At 31.4% G+C, this 22,865-nt stretch overlaps 1 protein-coding gene across 2 annotated transcripts in view; it reads left to right on the top strand.

Annotated features, from left to right (window-relative positions):
- The window catches only part of LOC118186257 (cell adhesion molecule Dscam1-like), a 1,080,749-nt gene that overhangs the window by 809,729 nt on the left and 248,155 nt on the right, over positions 1-22,865 (top strand). For both annotated transcript variants that reach the window (XM_085806701.1, XM_085806700.1), the window contains exon 12: positions 15,386-15,533. In XM_085806701.1, the coding sequence (XP_085662827.1) occupies positions 15,386-15,533 (148 nt within the window). The remainder of the gene's footprint in view (positions 1-15,385; positions 15,534-22,865) is intronic.

Below are 22,865 nucleotides of genomic sequence, written 5' to 3'. Positions count from 1 at the left end.
GGAAGTTTGTTAATAACTGCTCTAAGAAAAAAAAACTCAAAAGCAATTTTTCCACAAGAAATACTCCCCCCCCCTTCCGGCTGCCTCAGATGTCAACATATTTATTTGAAATAATGTAGAAAATCCCTCAATTAATATTTTTTTTGTCAATTAAGTTTTAAAAGAGAGAGGAAAGGTCTTTATATAATCTGTGAAAATTTCAAAATTTTATATCCTATGCATTTTTAGATGTTGAAATTTTAAAATCGCAAACGTTAAATAGACCAAAAAATCGAGAGCTTTTCAGAAATCCTACAAAAGCTCCGAAACCATATTACAATTTTCATATCGGTTTTATTGAAAGTATTTTTCTCCGTTCTATTTCAAAGTGCAAATAGTAATTTTGTTATGTTTAAATTGATAATTAAATTAGTAATACATTTAATTTGTTTGTGAATCGACATTAAATAAAACAGACTAAATTTAATTTTGAAGTAATCCCTTCACTACGTTGATACAAACAGTGTACGCATAAAATTTCAGCTTGATAGACCACCAGAAAAAGTAGATGATAAAATTCCGCTTACAATGAAACACCCTGATGGAATTAAATAAAATCTTATACATGGGAGGTATTCATTCAAAACAGGCAATACAGATTGCATGAAGACGAGCAAATTAATTCAGATGCTTTAATTATTGAGACTGAAAGTGGTAGCTGTATTAAAATCAACACTAATAAGTATTTATCAAAAATCGAAATCTCTAATAATAAAGCTGCAAAAAAATTAAATATCCAAAAATTTTACCTACATTGCTTTATGAAACTGAACAATGGTATATGGAAAATTCTACATAAGAATTTCAACAGCTCTTGTCCAACATCTAGTCCATTACACATCAATGCAAATATTTTGACTCACATTTTATTCAACGCTCAAAAATCAGACACTGTGTCTGATTTTTGAGCAGATAATACCTTATTTCATGCCTAAAATAAATAAAATTGTTGTTTAATCCATGGTATCAGCGCATTGGTTCTGTTGACGATGTAGTCCATTAAATATGAGTTCTTTCTCTGTTAACGTTTCCAAGCTCCCGTGAATCTGGTTTATCTGCAGTAACTTTATATTACAAATTTTTAGATACGTTTTAAGACCAATGTAGTTTTATGAGATAAATGTGCAAAAGTACTTACTCAGTTTCCCTTGTAGTTTCCCTTTCCGTCATCGCACTTAGCATTCTGTCCAGTTAGATGTCAAATTTCAATAGGAAAAATAAAAGGTATTATTCTGATCCCGAACGGCATCTTTTATGTCATCGTCGCTCGCTGCAATATCATCCATGCAAGTAATTCCTTAAATTGGAAAAGATACTTGAGACTCATGAGTGTGCAAGTGTATTGTCTCCTTATAACAACAGTTTTATTTGAAATTTTTGTGGCTGTTTTGATTTATGATCTATTGGATATAATATAATAGTCAATAAGCAACACCTTCTACTTATCAAAAAGTAATTAGGCAAAATTTTCGTGGCAGGCTCCTGTGTCCTGAACGTACCGTACGGGAGATGCTGTATGATTTTAGACCATGGTTTTATGCTTAGTTTCCAGTTTACTATCTACGTCCCACCTACTATCATTAGATGTTAATGACAAATATTATCTTCAGCGCTTTTTTTTCATTTTAAAAATAGTTATCCTTGATAGAAAACAGTCCGGTTTTCCGCATTTCTGGAACCATGCATCTAGAGCACATTTTGACGCAATAATCTTTCTCTCTGCCGCCCAGACGTTATGGTGGTTAAGGAAGCCGACTGCGGTACCAAAGGGCCCGGGTTCGAATCCCGGAAAATGCATGGTTGTAACTGTCCGTCCCTTCGTAACAGGAAAGCTGGTCTATCTGTTAGGTACCTCTATAATAAAGTGACCATTGCAGCTGGCTTTAGTATTGGCCAACGTCTATGATGACTTGTGCCCGCCATTGGAAAAAAAAACAAAAAAACTTTCTGTTTAGATTTATTCAGCCACCCAACATTCATGCCCGTTTACAGTGCAGCCTGAGGAAGTGTTCCATGTTAATTTTATATCGCACATATCTTATTCAGTGTCACGTATCTTCAGTATTCGTACTGCGGCCTTTTCTGAGGTTATCTTGGAATGTCTCTCTCCCGTTCCCAAACACAGAACCCACGTTTAACAATAGCTAAAGAAGGCGCAATGCCGCCAAGCACGACTACAAGCATAACCTACTATGCAGCCATTTAGGGCGACAGCATTTAGGGTATTGCATGTGTATTGTGTTTACATGACAACTAAGGTATTTAAATTTGAATTATTTTGTATACGGTGCTAACTATACTGATCACGTAAGCCGTCAAAATTGCTGCAGTCAGGCCTAAGCATAGTCAGACCTAAACATTATATTGTTTCAGTTATGCCTTCTTTAATCAAACTCTGAACCATGTTTGATGCTTCCAGTATTTTGTTTTTATAACTCCGAAAAAGCGATGCAATCAATTCTTTCCCCTTATTTCGTCATCCTTTAAGTATCGCGTAAAAGTTAGATTTGGATACTATTCAAACCGTCTCATGAAAATTCTATTCATACTTCAATAACATGTCTGGAATGATCTGTCTTTCTTATAATCGAATTATATAAAGATAGGATTGTTCTTCATGATTGCAGAAAATACCTAATCGCTATATGTTGTGCACATGGACTTTATAAATATGGAGCTGAAATCATTTATTTACCGAATATCAGTAAGTATATCTGCAGGATACAGGATATAAACTCATATTTTGAGTATAATATTTTATTAGAATCAAAATCTCTTGAAAGAGGCTAATACGATCAAAAACGCTCGCAGGAGATTTTTTACAGGCATCCAACTTAAGAAATTAGAAAGAAGGTGCTGATTTACATGACGCCATGGAATGGTTTTTGTGTGAAAACTGGTAAGCCAGAGTCTTTGTTGGAGCAAAACTCTACCAAACAAAGTGAAAATTCTAGACGGGAAGTAGTACATACTAATATTATTTATTATGCCTGTACTTAACTTGCAAGTTTCAGACTTTAAATAAGATTTGTGGTATGAGGAATTTGTACGAGAAGAAGCACGCATTTAAAGAAAACTTCACATTCAAATTTTGAATTTAAATTTGGGAGTCAGTAAACAGTTATTAATCAGTTATCGAATTTATGGTACTAATTAAATTTTAGCTCAAGAAACCTCGGATAAATATTATGGAAGCCGCATCGAGACATAACAAACATTTTTTTTTTTTTTAAGAGAACGAAACATTTAATGGAAATGTCATGTTGTATAAGTCAGATGTTTTCTTAAAAATATTATATTTTTTATATTTTTTCAAAGTGCAATAGCTTGTTTTTAATGTATAATTTCTTTTTTATTTGATCGTATGTTCCTTACTTAGCGAACAATGCACGTATTCAGTGTTTTTTAAATATTCCCTAAAAATTAAGTTTCAAACTCATTTTTAAAGCAGAAGAATCCACAAAAATCCGGAAGTAAAAGAAAATCACTTTTGAAGTCTCATTTCTTGGCTTGTCTGAAACACCGCCGCTCACAATGGCTTCAATTCTCGTAAGAAAAGCAGAAAAGAAAATAAATAAATAAATCCGAATTTAATTCTTTCATTCTTTTTAAAACCTGGAGAGGGAAAGAAAATCAGCAATATATAAGCAGCAGAAGTCCAAATTATCAGGCAAAAACATTTCGTCAACTCGACGAACGAATTTGAATCGAAGTTAAAGAACTGATCCAAATGCAGATTTTTTTTCCACTTCCTATTCTTTATATATCTATATGAATACCATTTTTAGAAGTAAAGTGAATTAGTCATTATCAAATCCTAGGTCGCATGGCTCCAATTTTCAGTATTAGTCAAAGAAAAGGTTTTATGAACAGCAGTCAGTAATTACATTTACTTCTAAATGGCAAATTAAATAAATGCATTCGACAGCTTTATAAATTATTCAAATAAAAGTAAATTATTCTTACTTACTTTAAACAAGAAACGAGATAAAAATAGAAAATTTCTATAAAACTCTACTATGTTTTTGTTCTTAAATGCTGAAATTGTGTTCTTACCAATAGCAATATAGTTATGAAGTTCATTTCTAAAATGTTAAAACTTTTAAAAAATTAATTTCATATTCATTTTGTTTCTACTGGTTCAAACAAGATTCTTTTAAAAAATAGTTAAAAATTGACAAGTTAACACTTTAAGAAAACTAAGAAGTTAAAACTCTTCAAATATTAATCTTTTCAAATGTGCTGTTCCAGCCTTTAAACTACTTCATTGAGCCTGTATATTTCCGTAACATTATTAATGAAATAGATAAATGCGTCGTATAATAATTCTGTAACAAATACAAAAACTGAACAACAAATGTTAGGGGCATTAGTTATTTTGTAAAGGGATTTTATGTACAACTTACTATGCCGTCGCCATGGATCCATCCACCTATCCAAGATCACAGAACCTACATGTTCACCTCTTAAGTACAACAGCATACGAAAAACGATTGTCTTTACTTTCTTTCAACTTAAACATGAGATTCAAGTTTTAACTTATTGATAGATCGTTGAGGTAACTAAAAGCAACATTTACATCAGGGCTTACCGAGAAGGAGGAGGGGGGTAAATACTGCTTCGAGCCTCTGATCAGGAGGGGAGTTCCGAAGATCGCTTAAGGACTTCCGAAAGTCCTTAAGCATATATACCTTTATGTAGAAATATACAAGAAACGGATGAAGCTAAAAAGTGGTCTGAGTTGAAAATATTATAGTTTATTGTGGAAATGGACTTCTGAGAATGAGTCCCTAATTCGTGTTTGCGACTAAAGACTTTTCTGGCAGTGTGTGTTTCAGTTGCTTCATAGTTTTTTCAAAACTGAGTTATAAAATCATTAATTTTGGTAACGATATAAAAAAATTATATCTTCAAAGCTTGCAGAAGACAAATTTAGCTTTTTATATTGGCAGATAAGTTAAGGATAGATTTTTTTAAACAATCAGAAATTGCAGATTAATAAGTTTTTAAATATATGTTTGCCTGTTAGCTATAAGTTGTTTACTTCTTTAGTCTTAAGATCTTTTGTTTTCCACATCATTTTAATTGCTTAAATGTGATTAAATAAATGTTAATTTTATATTTGCTTTGACATTTTTTATGGTGATCATTGAATAAGGTGACACCAGGAAGATTTTCGCCCCGGGCCTTGATCGCTGTAGGCCTGCGACTGATTTACAATAGGCTGACTTGGAAACACGGAAGGTTAAGTGGGGTCTGAGCAGTGATACCATGTTGCGTAAAGGTGCCGGCACTTTCATGCAAGTTGACATCATTTATTAAGGTACAAGGATGAATTAGTCATTAATAAGCAAAGATATCGGAATCGTTATGAAGTTCGGTGTATACAATGAAGTATCATTTTCATCAAGATTCCGGGACGCTTATGCTAAGATCTAAGTGAAAACCGCCAGCACGTTTTCCAAATGAACCATTGATCAGCAAGCCATAAGGAGTGCTTGAAAATCTTATGTCGCACAAGTTATATTATGAAAAATACAACCTACTTCAAGATACCGGGACGTCTATGTGAAGATCTTTATTTTAGTGAATAGTTACCGATGTTCTTAAAGGTTCCCGCAGCCTGATAAGTTAAGTCTACAACTTTGAGAAAGTTTCATACTCCCTTCAAGGTATCATACCTTTATGATGGTTCTACGATCTTGTCGAAATCTCCATCATAAAGGTCCCGAAACTCTTTTACAAGTGGACCGCTGTTTTCCAACACTGCTCTGGATATAGGTATGCGCACACTTTTAAAGGCAGTACCATTATAAAGTTCGGTTTATAACTTGAAGAAAGTAACTTGGTGAAGGTGCTGGTACCGTTATGTTAAAGAATATTTATTTGGAATCTCGGCGAAATCCCCTCATAAATGTACTGACATTACTAAGAAGTTGAATTTAGGACTTGAAGATAGGCACCTTTCGTCGAGGTGCCAGTACCTTTATCACAGAGCGTCTTTATAATGGCAGATATCTTGGAGAACAATCTTCGGTTTGCATAAAAGTGCTGGCTTTCTTATGAAATCGTCCTAATCTCTTCAATGTCAGGTTACAAGGCAAACCTATAGTCACCAACGCCTAGGGAAATTTCTCTACTTCTCAATATCCTAATGTGCCTCTTCCTGGAAACGATTTATCCTTGATGAATTATAGTAATATCTGTTATCATAAAAAGACTAAAATCTTCTTCGAAAATAAAACTGTTCGTGGTAAAATTGTGAAATTTTGTACTATGTGATTTTATCTGGGGGGGAAAGCCTTAGAAAATTTCTGACATCTATTTTGCATTTAAATATCCGAAAGCCTTAAAACTATTTTGGAAACAAATATTTCTGAAATTAGAAATCTTATTAATAATTGATTTAATGACCAACGCTAAGCTTGTTCTCACTTTGAATTTTAAATGAATTATTAAAAGCACTTATAAAATAGCAGAACAAAATGTAATATAATTTGGTATTAAATTCCTTTTCAATTTATACTGTTTGTTTATCTATGAAACCTTCCCCAATTATATATTTTTTTTGTTTGGAATTTTTTCATGGATTTTAACTTATTTCCTGATAAGCTTACCCAGTTCAAATTTTATACACACACTGTTTACCGATGTCAATGTTATGAGAGAAAACGATGTTTTCAAATTTCGTTTAATACTTCTTTATTTAATGTTTAAACATATTTTTCGCACATATATTCGTTTAATTAACAAACTAAGCACATCAGAAATTTACTGTTTACATCATCGAATAGAAAGAAAAATAACTTAATATCATCTAACATCAAAATTTATTAATTTAATTGCATTGTCAAATGTATAAGCCACTATCTTTTTTAATTTATCATGAAAGCCCCATGCTTTTGGTATTTTCATTATAAAATTGTAGATGAATTCAGTAAATAGAATTATTTAATTTATTGTCTCCATTAAACTATATGATAAGTTATTTTTCACGTTTTAGTGCATTAATTATCATATCCCTTTAAAAATAAAAGCTTATTTTATGAAAATATTTTTAATCTTATTTTATTTTAAGAAAGGGAAATGTAATTTTTTCCGAGTTTTCTTCACTGTATAAGAAATTCGACTGAGAGTAGATAATAAGAACATCATTTAATGTTTCATTTACTTTCCTGATACTTTACACGAACTACAGAAAGGGTTCTAGTTTAAATCCGCAGGCGCGAATGTTCTGAGCTCAGAAAATTCTAATCGAATTTCGATAAATTTGGTTACAAGTGATTCTAAAGCGTTAGCCTTCATTCTTGTAATTTGGTAAATGGATTTTTCATGCATCATTTCAGGACGATCGGCAGAAACTTTCATCGCCGCTTCGAATTGATCCCTAGGGTTCTGAGAATGCACAGATGTTCAAATGTTAAGCGATACCCCACTTACGTGTTACTTAAATTTTCTTGTTATTTTTCATTAAATACCAGATTCTGTGTTCTTTTGAATTATATAGATTTTAATTTTGGTAGCATAAAATACGAGAAAGTCGAATGTGTTCAACTTTGTTTTATGTCCCTAATTCCCTATTAGTGCCTGTAATTATAGTAATTATTCCCTTTCTTTTTATAAATGCAGAAATTAGTTAGATTACGCAATAAATTATTAATTATTTTGGCCAGTTAACTATGTACGAAAGAATTCACGTCATTTGTTGCATACCCAATTTGATTTAGTCTGATAAAAGAAAACGGGATATATTCTCTGAAATGCTAATTGTTCATTAATATTTATGTCCATAGATTTTATTCAGAGTTTTATATATAAAATGAATCTAATAATTTACATTTTTTATTGACTTAGGAAATACTTTATCACTTGGGTGGTAAATTAAAATGTAAATGATAAAAATACATGTAACTCTCAACTTCCAGGCTAGAAGCATAAAATTTGCCTAAAATCAGAACATTCTTATGACTCATGAAATGCATATATATTATACAATTTTGTATTGTAATTATTATATCTTAAACAAAAAAAATTAACAGAATAAGTAGTAACAAGTTATACATACGAATAATGCACAAACTCCAAGCAAAGTTTTAAAACAGGGTATAATTTATTCTGAAAAAAACATGAAACTAACAGTGATTGTTCATAATGTTTTGAAGCTATTTCCTAAAAAAATTTCCACTACTTCTTAAACACATATATTTACTACTAAAACTTTCTAGGGAAATGTTGAAATTATAAAATCTTGTGTCGTAAAAGTGCATCAAATGTATTCTACTGTGTTTAAATTCCAAGAATGAGCAAACTGGTCATCATCTTCTGCTATCAATATTTTACAAGACAATTGGAGATAGATTTTGCTCAATGAGGTCAAGCATTACTTTTATTAAGATAAATTCAGTTTACATAACTTCTTCAAAAATTTTATATAGGGCTCCACGTTCTCATTCCTGTGCCTCTAAGCATTTATGGAACCTCTCATAGAAGAGATGCCCATTCTTTGTGGTTTAGTCAATGCCATTTTATGATGCTGATAAGAATATGTCTTGTGTTTGACTCCCCCTAAATATTTACAATCCTAAAACCTTGTTTGAAGTAAAATTTACATACTTTGAAGAAGGGAATTTTCTTCCAGTCTCTGGGATTTTTGTTCTGATGCTAATATACTATTTCAAGCGTTTGCCTCTTGAGGTTAAATGAAAGGAAGACAAATAGGGGCTGTTTCACACAGGAGTGTGATTTCATCCAGAGATTCTTCCATTAAAGCTAAATCTCACCATGCGCTTCCCGATAGATGAAGGAAATGAAGAATATTCAATTTTCCTACCTTATGGCCTATTAATAAAATTGTTTTCAGACATAGTTCTGCCGCAGGAGTTGTTCCGAGATGGATATCGAAATAATTCTATCTCTAAAATTGTTTCCACAGTCTAGAGCAGATTTAATGTGTATCTAGCTCTATGGACGTTTATGATTGAATTTAGTCAGTTTGCACTATTTCAACTTTCAGTTCTGTTAATCACTCCTCTAATGCGCGGCATGATCTTAGGCCCATCACATTTGCCATGATTTATAAGCGATAGACCTGGGTGACTTTCTTCCTTAGGCTATTGTTCTTGCGGTAGGCTTATTCTCTGCCTTGAGCGGCTGAGACCTACGCGCATTCTATTTTTGCACTTTTATCTTTAACTTTTCATTTTCTACAATTTGTAAAATGTCATCTCATTTACCTACATATGTGTGTGTGCTGATAGTGAAAATATGGTCCAGCTAGCAAGTTGAAAACTGAAGCACGGGATGGGCGCAGTAGGTTATTCATACTTCATGGATCAAAATTTCTAATGGTCTGTGCTATTTCAGATTATATTAATGCCTAAAATAAATACATCTTTTACTGAATTATACCATAATGTATAGTTCCGTAAAATAACTATATCTTAATATTATATCTAATATATAATTCAGTATCTTAATATATAATTCAGTTATTAAACATGTCTTTTACTGAAATAAATTAAATATATTTTATTTCTCTTCTGTGCTTTTAGTTAAGCAAAAAGAAATCCAATTTAATATGGACAAACCTAACATTAATTTTGAATATTTATGCTTTCCTTGACAGTTCAGTTTCAATATTTTATGCTGCTTTTCGTTTTTAAAGTTACAGTAGACCTTTTCGTTTTAGTTATAGACTGTTTTCATATTTATAATTACTATGTATGGAACCTGTAAATATCAGAGTTAAATTCTGGCTCATAAATGTAGACAGTAAGGCGCCTTACCGTCCCGTCTTAGTAGAGCAATATCGCAAAATAGTTTTAAATTGAGCATATCTTTAGAATTTCCGATACAGTGTCTCGAGCGCTAGAGATATTTTTTTTTTCTGTACAACGTTGCCATTGCTAGCTTTGAAATCCTTGAGATTGTTAATCAAAAATTCGTTAAAGTTTTACAAAATATGAAATCGATAAAAAAACAAATTCCAAATTTCAAATTTGGGCTTCCACATGCCCATATTCGCAGTAGTATTACGTCATTCAAAATTCGATGGCTCTATGTACCGTTGTTTTATGACAATGCGAGACATATACATACATTTATGCAGATTTTTCTTTATTTAATTTAATTTCTTCAAATATAATGCAGGACTCTTACATTTGGTTGCAACAGTTTGAAAAGTGATTCTCCGTTTATAGTGAATCGACGCAAACTCGCAAAACGAAAACAATAGTACTTCAGGGACGAAGCCCATTTGGATTAAAAACCTTTTACACTGAACGTAACAAAATAGAGAGTTGCTGTAAGATAGAATACGTCACCAGTTTCAACATATAGCAGAGCATAAAGGTAATTAAAGTGTTAAATTCACAAGCAAGTTTCTAGTGCCAGTTTAGGCTCAAACGTCTTATCACGCTAGCAAAACAAGAATAATAAAATACTAATGATGATTCGAGTAAATCTAAGAGTTGGTCAACGGTCGCTGCCAAAAGCTGGAATTAGTCTTAAAATCCACTTCGTAACTTGAACTCGGATTTCTACATCGATATCGACGCCGGTCGCTGCGCTTTCTTTTTCTTCACTGTTTTGCCTTCGCTACTAGCCCTCCTTTTCGTTGTAGAGTTCCCCCGCCATGGTCGGTAGCGTTTGGAAACGAAAGGTCAAACAGCTTTTAAAGTTTCAGAGAAGAAACATGTTAATAAACATAACGTAAATATATTCCTGGAAGTTGGGACAAAAAACAAGGAAAAATTTTATATAATTTTATTTAAACTTAAGCATAATCAACAGAAACGTTTATATTCCTGGACACAAACAAAAAATGTTTACAACGAGAAAAAATATTTAATGATACACTGCTTAATTAAGACACAATAACATGCCGAACAAATACTAATTCAGAAGTCAAACAACAAAAATCAGCGTTATATTTTCAAATTTTCACAGGACTATTTTCAATGGTTTTACCGAGCCACCACCGTCAGCTGCAAAAGCGCATCCTTCTGAAAAGAAAAGATAATTAAAATTTTATACCTCTCACTCAGACTTGTCATTAATTTTGCAATCCAATTTTCACCTAATTCTAATAATAATTAATAAAATTTATCTCAAATACTAAAATATTTTTTATTATGGAATATTGATAGCAACTGTGAAGTTGTTCCTGCACCACTACAAGCAACTTAAGTTATAAATCTACCTTACCATCTTATCTCGTCGCAGCGCTTCAATAAACACATCGACACAATAAAGGACACTTTGCAGCATTTAAGGAGGAATCACATTCGCAATACCAAATGCAGACAAAGTGTTAAATAAAAACCTCTGCGCAGAAGCAATTTTCCCGATGCTGAGAATTAGCATTCGATGCTTAGCAGCTAATTATCTAATTGTTAAATCATTATTGTCCATTAGTTAGTGGGCCGGGTGAAAGCCACTCAAAGGTTGGATATGGCTCAAGGGCCCTGGATTGCCGACCTCTTCCTTAGGCTCTCGTTCTTGCGTTAGGCTGATTTTCTGGGCCTCTCGCCAGAGACCTAAGCGCACTCTCTTTTTGCACTAACTTCTCTCTGGCTTGATTTATAAGCGATAGACCTGGGTGACTTTCTTCCTTAGGCTATTGTTCTTGCGGTAGGCTTATTCTCTGCCTTGAGCGGCTGAGACCTACGCGCATTCTATTTTTGCACTAACTTCTCACTGGCTTGATTTATAAGCGATAGGCCTGAGTGACTTTCTTCAGCGACTGCCCCTAAAATCTTTTTAATTAATTGTGTGTTTTCTTGTCAATAGTAAGGTTTGCACCGATCTACATTTGCCATGATTGCAGCTCTATCTTTTCCTCTGACGTAAACTACTTTTACCAGCTTCTCCAGAAACGGGAGCCTTCGAATTTAGGACAAAGCATTCCAGTCCTACCCTTCGGTGTTGAAGATAGCGAATGCTTGATTTTCGACACCTTATCTTTGAAATTTTTCTCAAGCCTTTTCGTATCACAGTAGACGCACGACCTTTATCCGAATTACTGAATTTACAAAATATGTTTCATTTAATGAAATTATTTTAGAATAAACTCTCAAGCCCAACGTAGATAATTTTAAAATTAGGAAGCACAGGAAATTTGATGTTTACTCAGCATAAGAAATGTTGCGCTTTTTCAATGGTATAATTTGCGGTCGTAGCAGTTACACTGAAATATTATCCGCTTAAGCTGATTAAGCCATTTATATTCTATAATCATCTTTATTGGTAACATTGCTATTAAATATTATTCATAATTAATTTAGGAACTCTTTAGATCATTAAGTATTCCTACAATGTTGAAGTGAAGATGGAATTTAAACTGCGGTCAATTTTAATTTTGCCTAAGAAAATGAACCACTTTTCTTCGGATTCCTTTCTTTAAAAAAGTAAAATAAATTGCTTCTAGCAATGAAAGTGTAGCGTCATAAAATCTCTCTGCATAAGCACTTTTTCCCACATTGGCATACCACCGTATACTTAATAATCAGCAGATTCGTTCGCTGAGACGTTTTCAGAAAAGAGTTTAATTTTTTTCTCCGAAGTTGTTGATGAAATGAGTTTTCAAAATCTATCATAAATACGTAATTTAGTTTTAATCGTTTTTCTTAATAAAAAACTGCATTAGTTCCAGTCTTTCTAATAGCATTTAATTGCTGTGGTTTGAGAAAGTAATGGGGAATAGCTAGAGAAATAATCAAGATGAGCTATCAAATGTCTAAACCATTTCTAAAACAATAACTGGAATTGCATTTATTTTAAGATATCAGCATAATTCCAAGCAGTTGTTATTTTATTTACTTATTTTTGTCATCAATTTGTTAACATTATTTTATTTAAACGTTTTATGCGCCATTCTTTAAAACTGCAAAATGTACTTATTAATCATAATTACTAATCCCTGCAACTAGCTTAATTTTTCTCTAAAATATTTAACTCTTAACTTTATTAGACATAGATAAGGAGTGTGCTTAGAAATTTAAAAAGAAAATTTTAAAGGTAAAAATGAAAATAAAGGAAAGGAAACCGCTTCGAGATTGTTATATATCTTTTATAGTTGCAGTATTTATGTACAGAAAAAAAATAAAAACATATACATGTTATTGAGATAAATACATAAGACAAAATGGAAATATTGTATTACGAAATGTACTTATAAATCAAATGTGAAATACTGTCTGTCGCCACATATCTTGAGCCCCATTTCTCAGTGCATTTATCTTTGGAATCATCAAAATAATAGATATGCCATCTCAAATTCCTATTATGGAACAAATTGTGTCGTAAATTTGGACTGTTTAATATATATACAAATACATAATCTACAAACTGGTATATCAGATTACGATTTGTCAGAAATAAGATAAAAGTCTTCTGAAGCAAAGGGGAAAGAAGCGAATTTATTTCAGATTTTCACCAATAAATGGCGCAGTACACTAGCGGTCGTCAACCCTTAGAACTTCACGGACCATTACATATATAATTTTATACTTGACGGACCACTAATATGAATTAAAAATACAGTTATATATTAATAATCAGCAAACCACACATATTTCGTTCACATTTAAAAATTACATGAAAAGTACAAAAATCTTCCCTTCTTGTATAGAAAGCTTCACATTTCCATATCACTGAAAAGGAAGTTAACGAAAAGCAAGAACAAACCGGAAAACGCAAAGCAATATCAATAAACTGACAGTGTTATTCCCCCAATTTTAAATTATTGTAAACATAATAATCATACCTTAATCCGCAATGGCGTCATCAATCAACAGTTAGACAAAACAAAAACGGAAAATTCAGTGATGCAATTATAAACAAGAATGCATAATCCGTCAAGATGCCTATCCTAGAAGCCACTCCCTCGATGGCTACATAGATGTGCACTTGTGGAATATGCGTCCCGTATAGTTCTGTATGCAAGATGCATGAAAGTTAATTCTTCATTTGCATAACTGGCTATCTTACTGAGCTGTGAACGTATCGTGAATATTGGTTTCCTGCTTGTCTTCAGGAGCCCGTACACCAAACACTATCTTCAAAACGAAGAAGACATTTTCTACCCTCCATGGCTGATTCGTTCTTTGAACAGTCTACCTTTCCCAGATGTTTCTGTATGCTGTACTGAAACACAATGTTCATTTTATGTGTTTTAACCTGAGAAACCACAAAAACCACATTATAACCACATTTTAAATAAGTTGACTGCATAGAACGCTTATTAAATGAAAACGTCATATGACTGTATTAAGTGATATCCCGTATCCCTTTTAAAAAGTATTATGATGTCTCTCACTACTCTTTCTTTCGAAACAAAGGATTCCTTCAGTTTCAGTTATCGAAAAGGTAAGAAGTGGCAAGTCTGTTTGTGTGTGCAGAAATTCTATTTTAATTATTGTATTAAAATTATAATTTTATTCCCTAATATTTTCATGATTAATTAAAAATAATATTTAAACACACGTAAATTTGAATCTTTTTAAGATATTGCAAAATATATCACTTGTTATTTACTCATATGTACCACTTCACTACAGTTAACTTTACTCGTATTTACCGCTTTGCATTGTTTAGTTAAATACTAAGGAAATCCTGTCAAACTGACCAAATAAATTTTCTGCAAATATTCAGAAATTTTTAATATTGAAATCCGGTCATTTAAGTCCAAAAGCTTCGAAATACATGGTAATTTATTCATTATCTTCTAATATTATGACGAATGTTGCTTTGCAGCATCAAATTATCTCTAGGCTGTTTAAAGGACCAATATTAACAGAAATATTTTTCGTCTAGCTATATTAACGAGAAGATTAATTTTCCGTTAAAAAAATGTTATTCTTCAAAAAATATTGAGGGCATCATAATTTGTTTTCACACTTTCAGTTATACACCCGTCTTGAATATATTATAAGCCAGAAGGTACAAAGTTCTCTACTCGAAAGCCAATAGCGCTTTATGAAGAGACGTTTGAAGGTTTTCAGATGTATACTTGTTTCAGAGTCCTATCGTAGCCATTTCTATTCTTAGACACAGAATTAGTCCATAATTCTTAGACACAGGTTTCTATTTAAGACGATGTGCTTGCTTCTGACGTTCATCTAAATAATTCTTAAATTAGTTATTACTAACGATCTAATTCTCAATAGCTAATCATGATTCCATTCAATCAGCGATCATTGATTCGATCAGCAATTTTCTTCTTATTGAAATATTATACGTTATTTCTTTATTAAAGTCCTCTAGTAAAGTTTAATTATATAATCTCGTGCTATTTGCCTAACTTATGTCATTTCTTCAATTTTTGATTTGTTTTTGTTTAAAATAGGTGCTCCTCAATTTCAGTCTAAATTTAAAGTACTTGGAGCTAGGAGAGGAGAAAGAACAATCATTGAGTGCAGTTCTTATGGTAACAGACCAATGACTTTTATTTGGCGAAGGCAAGGTGTTATTATAGAGCCAATAACAGAGCCAAGGTAAGTGTGATTAAGTTTTCTGATGTTTTGAAAATGGCTAATTGAAGATTTTATTGATTTTATTAATAAAAGTTAAGATTTTCAATTTCATTGATCTTCACGACACAAGCCAAAAACTTTTAAGACTTTCTTTGGACTGTAGGCAGTTACATTTTATTCATTTAGAAGTCTGCGAAAGAGAAAGGCATAATCTGAGCTGGTCTAATGTAAATAGAACTTATGGCCTTAGTTTCAGACAACTAAATATAGTAACACACTAATACAGATTGTTATGGCAAATGGACCTAAAGCTCATCACATAGAATATAAATTCTCAAAATTCTATTATATAAGACCAAAGATCATGATAAGATTTCAGTAAAATAAGAAAGAATATCTTAAAGTCTTCTAATCTATTTCGATTTGAAAGCAGCAATATCTATTGCAAATCCCCAGACAAAGAGTCTCATTACAGAAATGATTAAAGTAGTACTTCTGAAAATAATAGGCATTCAAGTCTAAATTCGAAAAGAAATAATTTCATGTCAAAAATATTCTACAGACTGAAGGGAAAGAACTGCATTTTGGTTTTTATAACTCCTTTTAAAGACATCTCATCCGACATTTAAAGCTGAAATAGAAAACATACATGATACTCTAGGAAACTTATATCTTCGTAAGTCAGTTATAGTACACGAAAAGCGAAAGCTTGTTTCATTGGCGCAATGAAAGCTGCAGATGCAGTTTTGTAGGAAGGAGTTAATAGAGATTCATGTTTTTTTAATGACAGAATTATGATATGAACAAAACGTAAATTAAAGCTTCGCCTTATCATTAATCAATTAATATAATTGTAATGAACTTAAGTAACATTACGACATAGAAGAATGCGAATAATATGATTTTAAGTCTTTCTGTCTTTTCCGGTATTTGAAATGAAGTGCTAAGCAAAGCTTTCAAGAAGGTACTGATGAAAAGCTGCCACTGAATACTTCAGTGTCAGTTATATATAAAAACCGTGGAAGTACTTGTTTTCAATAGTTTTCCCAACTTTTGAAGCAAAATTATTGCTATAATTAAAAACTTTTGTGTCAAGTATATATAACTGCTGCGTTTCTAAATTTTCTATACGATTCTACATAGTTTGTAAAGGATATTTTTCCTTTATGCGTATATGTCAATGATACATAGAAAATGTATCCGCGTACTTGGATAAATAAATGTTCTGCTTAATGTGCTTCTTTTGATACTTGTAAAAGAGATGAAATTTGACTAACGAGACGAAATGAAATGTGACTTTTAAGAGTTGATGCGATCGATATTATATTTATTGATTAAGATTATTGACAGACCGAACAATCATTAATTTAGAAGTCAAACAAAAAAATCAGCGTTATATTTGCTAATTTTCACAGGAATTACACTTTTCGATGGTTTTCCGACTCGTTCGATGACTGATTTTTGTTGTTTGATTTCTAACTTAATAATTTATTGATTAATTAACAATACATTAACTCTATAGTCATTGTTTCTCACTTTGAATTTTAAGCGTTTTCGATTTTTCTTCTTATCATACTTTATATATTATTTCAGACAGAAATATGACAGTGTATTAGAAAAAACATGATTTAAAAAATAATGGCATTTCCTAATAATCTCTTAAAATTGTGATTACTCTATCGATTAACACTGCGAAATAAAAGGGACAGTTCGATATCTCCCGTTCTACTATACCGATTGACGAAATTCAAATTGCGTTTATCATGTCTCAAAAGTGCGACTTAAGATATATATTAGATTTATACATAGCAATGATCTAATATAGGTATTTTGACACAAAATCGGACTTTTTCTTAAATGACATGCCATTTTTTTCCTTATTTCGATTCTATGAATCAAATTATGCCTAAATATTTTAATTACTTTGTAAAATTGTGTGCGAAACTTATGAAGAAATTTAAAAATTTACCTTTGCGCACATTTACCAGTTTGCGACAAAATTCACTTGGCGAACTTCTTAATTTATAGCAACCTATTCTCCTTTTTTTTTACTTCCTTGTACGAAGTAAAAAGGAAGTATTGTAATCGCTAAAAGTTTCAGGCAGCATATTTCAATGAAAATATTCATTTTGACAACTATCCAATGCAATTTAACGATGTTTTTGCATAGTATCTGTACGTAAGGACAGAATAAAAGACTCGTTTCCTCCAAAAAAATTATAAACCGCTTTAAAATTAATTCTGAAGATAATTTTTTGTGGCGTCTGTACGAACGTTTGTACGTACGTGTGTACGTACGTATCTCGCATAACTCAAAAACGAGTAGCCTCAGAACGTTGAAATTTTGTCTATAGGATGTAGATGTGCACCTCGTATTTTGGTTGCAATCGGCCGCACCAAACATATATAAATATATTTATATATGAGAAGAGAAATAGTAGTTATATATCCATCTGTTACCCGGCTCAGTGATCTCAGTTTCTTTACTCTTACATGTTTCTAAATTGTACATTTTTTGCTTTAAAAATGATTAAATTATGTTGTTTTTATTTTCCGGTTAAGTTTTTTATGCCTTTAGTAAATCTGTATGCAATATTTTTAGAATTATCAACAATTTTAAAGTTGTTTAAGTGCCGCTAAGCCTTTTCTTGATGTCGGCCATTTATTCTTTACATTTGAAACAGCAGACTAGTGGATTTGTTGCCAATCTAGAGAAACTTAGCTTCGCAACAACAAAGATAACGCCTTCATTTATTATTGCCAATTAAATCATGCTTAATCCTTTCTGGAATTTTTTCGAGGAAGTAAGTGTTTAAGATTTACTTCGTAATTTTTAATATAGATATTTAGAGATTTTATGTATTTTTGCCTTCTCGCGAAGTGAGAACTGAATTAATTGAATGAGAAATACTCAATCGTCTGTGAAAAACTGTTTCTTTTCTGTTTTGTTTGCTTAATTTCTTTTATACAGTTTTATACAGTTTGTTTTCTTAATTTCTAGCTTTATTATAGTATTTGAATAGAACATGTGGCAACGATTAGATAATTCTATTCTTTAAATCATATAAATTTTGTACATTATGAGTTATAATATGAACGAAATATAATACTATTAAGTGAATCTAGCGCCAGAGTGTCGCTATGATAAACAAATACTAGAGTGAATTTTAAAGAATGCATTTATTCTATTGTGGTTTATGCGCTGTCGGCGAAGTAGATTTAATTCAATCCAATAAATTTAAATGAAATACAAGAAAAAATGCGTATAATTTAATATTCCGTACAAGGAAGTCATGTGATGTACTAATCAGATTTTTTTTCATTGTAAACGAGCCGGAAAAAAATAATAGTTTTCACTATTTAAAATAATTTTAACAAAGTGCGTAAACCACATTTTGCATTACTACTGCTTATAAAAAATATGACAAATTTAAAAGCGCGCGAAAGTGTAAATTCACGTATATCCTAGGAAATTTTCAATAAAAAACCTTAATTTTTTGCAGGTATACTTCAAAATACATCTACTTTAAGATGATGGCAAAAATTTTATAGGTTATAATTCAAATGGGTTTTTGAAAAATTTATACAAATTATTTAAAAATACAAATTTTAAAAATAAATCATAAAAAATAGGTGAATTATATTTGGAATGAACTTAAATTTCGAATTCTGGAAGAAGTAATCAAGTAAGTTTAATAATAAAGAGATATCAATAAATATATATCAAATTAATTTAACATTGAGGAATTAACATTTTGAAAGCTAATTTTTTAAAAACTACTCGCATAATTTTTACAAAACTTGTTGAGTTTGGCATAATTTGAGTCGCAGAATCGGAATATGGAAGAAAATTGCTAATTGATTTCAGGAAAACTCCGATTTTGTGTCAAAATACCTGTATTAGAATAATGCTGTATATAAATCTAATATATATATCCTAAGTCGCGTTTTCGAGTCATGAAAAACGCAAGTTGAATTTTGTGTATCGGCCCAGTAGAACGGGAAATACAGAACTGTCCTTATTTTTCCCGCCGTGTACGAGAGTGCATATTTATGTGTAAAAAATAAGCTTTATAAGGTATTTTATTAATTAGCCAATTATTATTATTTAAAAATTTACTGCAACTTCTTTTTTCCATAGTCTTCATTCGTTTGTCTGAGTTGTTGTAAGAGGAAGTTGAGGCTTCAGGCAGCCTCAACTTCCTCTTACTAAATAACGTTAACTTTGTCGAGATTTATTCCGGCTTTAATATATTGCTTGCTTGCCTTTAAGTAAATGTCTTGGCCAGTTTGAGTAGTTTGTTTTGTTTTATCGCCTCACAGCACCTTACCTACATTTGAATTTAATGTTATCTTATATTAATATAAATTCTCGCAAATAGCAGAGGCTAGTCTGTCACACCAGTTGTGTTTTTGAGTTCAGTTAAGAATTAAATAAAAAGATTATTTTAATCTTCCTTAGACTTCATGATTTTTTAAGAGACACTCGCTTCTAGGCTATTAGGACTTGCAGGACATCAACACAAAATTCTAGACACAGCAGAACCCTACAGTTTGAAATTGTTTCGTAAAATCGTAGGTTTAGTCTAAATAACGAAATAAAAATTTTGCATGAATGCATGAACTTGATTTATGCTACTACTCTGCGTTTATATTGTTACGAAATGTCCAGGCGCGGTAAGATGGCTTCCCCGCATAGCAGTTTTAGGTTTGCCTAAAATGGCAAGGGCAATATTTTGGCAATATTTGGCAATATTTGGCATTTTCGCCCATTTGGCAATATTTGGCGACAAAATTGTCGATACCGGTGTTTCGATACTTCATGAAGTGTCTTCGTTATTCACTCCAAATCCACACAAACCCCGTACGAACGTGAAGGAAGAAAATAACGTAACAACTGGTGTCAGAAAAGGAAAACGCAACAATATATAAGCAGAGCTACAGCATAGAACTGACGGAAGAATAAATTTTGCCAACAAAATGTGCTTTTCATACTTGCACTAAGAGAATGATTCATTATTTTATGAAATTATATTAATCCGATTAAAATTTATATTTACGAAAATCCAAAAGTCATATTGGAATCATAGTAATCTTAAGAAAAGGCTGTATATTATAAGTTGTACATTGTAAAATTAGTATCAATAGCGGCATTTTAGTGTATTATTCGGTTGCTGTAGTGAGTAGTTTAGGGAATATAACGGATGTTACTCTCTTGTTTTGAGGAAAGAATGAAATTGTTTTAACAAATATATAGAACGAATTAAATCTGTTGAAAATAATTTGATAAACGATGCAATTTTTAAGAAACTAACTAAAAGACAATAGTCATTATCACTAAATATGATTATTTTTATAGCCATTTTAATCATCGATGGCTTTGAAATTGTCACTAAATATGATTAATTAATTGATTACTTTTATAATCATTTTAATTTATCTATGTAAAGCAAATAATTGCTTTACAACGATATAGTAATAATTTAATGACAAACTTCTGGAATCATATAAATTAAAATACTATGTGAAGCATAAACATTATGATTTCAAGGAAATGCAAAGAAATACAAAATTTAAATTTTTAATAAATCTTTAATGAAAAAATTCTAAACCCAGCTACAAAAGCTTCTGATTTAATATTCATGATAGAAAAAAATACTGTAACTCCCAACGAAAAAAAAAAGAAAAAAAGAAAGAAACGTTAAACATGAGTGATAAGAGAAACACTAACAATAAAGTATTTTTCAAGTAACTTCATTGTTGAGTATGTATAAAATGGCTCAAATAACTCACATCTGTGAATGATACTTTGTATCATTTTTTATTTTTCAGGCGTAAAAGTTTCCTATGGTATCGCTGGGAGTTATATTCTAAAGAAATAATTAAACTATTCAAGACCCATTCCAAAACTAAATTAAAAATGTCCCAAATCAAAGAAAATACAGGAAATTATTTTTCTCGTAAGGATGCAAAAGAATTGGAGCAAAAACTTTCGACCTCACTTTCTCGAGATATTTATGCTTGAGTGACAACACCAAGGATTCAATTTAAAGTTAAAATTTCTCTTCTTTTTCTTTTTTCTTGAATAATTCAAAAGCTATCGCTTGTGTTAATCAATGTTTATACAAGCATACCAGTAGGGACTTGACATATTCTTTCATAAAAAGCATTTTAACCCCTGCATAAAAGATTGAAATTAATCGAAAAACTTCTTGTGTGAATAGAGAGAAAAAATAAGAAACATAATTTTTTTCTTGTATGTTTTCCAGTAAAAGAAGTGTACATCCAGCTCAAGTTTCTTGCATGTTTTAGAATTTTGAGAGTGCTTGATGCATCACTTTACAGTCTTTTTTTTATTACTTACTTCTAAGGATAATATTTTCATCAATTAATTTTTATAAAGAAAATAAGCTGTCGTCAAGAAAAATGTTTCGAAGCTCAAGGATAATCATGCATCAATGGAGTTTAAATGAAATGTGCATTATTATGTTCTGAGTTTACGTTTCTTTAGCTTCCATTCATTTAAAGTAATGTTTCCTTTCGAATAAATTGTTCCAAACATTTTTTACTTGTTTAAAATTTAGCAACAATGGAAGAGTGAAACATGTGTGATCAAATCAGTGATTTCCACATAAGTTTACGTACTTCATCCCTCCCTTTTTAAAAAAAGAGATGTGAACAAAAAATGGGAAACTGGTAAACAGGAATAAAATATGTAGAGTTGATCTTGTTAAATTCAAGAATTTTTATCCATCTTCCGTATATGATTTATGTTGCATACTATGCGTGTTTGTGCGCGTCTGATTGTTTATTTGTGGCATTATCTCCTCCGAAATGGCGGGGAGTTGAGTTTCGAGATGGGCACCTCCGGATTCCAAAACTTCGTGGGTCGTTTTGACCATTCTCTCTTTTGTGCGACTTTAATCAGCTGAAATATTAATTAAAAAATCTTAAAACGCTAATTTTACCCTTCATTTTTCCGAGTGGCAACAGTCTCGCACACTGGAGATAAAAATCTGGTTTATTTCGGAACGTGTTGCCACTCCTTGCTTTCAAACCGTAGAGTTTGCTAATAAAAATTCCTTACTTTTACAAGATATTGTTATGGATTTTGTATTAAATCTGCTATTTTTAGTAGAATTATAATTTTAAAATTGTTTTATATCTCTGTGCGATGAAGTATGAGACTTATTTTGAAACAAAGCTACGCCGGAAAAGTAAAAACGCAAGAGCACAAGCGTAGAATTACAGGATATCTATTTCTCGTAATTCTACTATTTCGCTTTCCAGAAATCTCGAGATGAAAAGGGAAATTACCAAAACCTTCTAAAACCGATTAAAAAGCTTTAAAAA

The sequence above is a fragment of the Stegodyphus dumicola genome, chromosome 12 (assembly GCF_044657685.1).
Source record: "Stegodyphus dumicola isolate Sdum_Otavi_A_Nest chromosome 12, ASM4465768v1".
In the NCBI taxonomy this organism is placed as follows: Eukaryota; Metazoa; Arthropoda; class Arachnida; order Araneae; family Eresidae; genus Stegodyphus; species Stegodyphus dumicola.
Note: the sequence above shows the minus strand (reverse complement) of the source record. Positions and strands in the feature narration are given on the sequence as shown.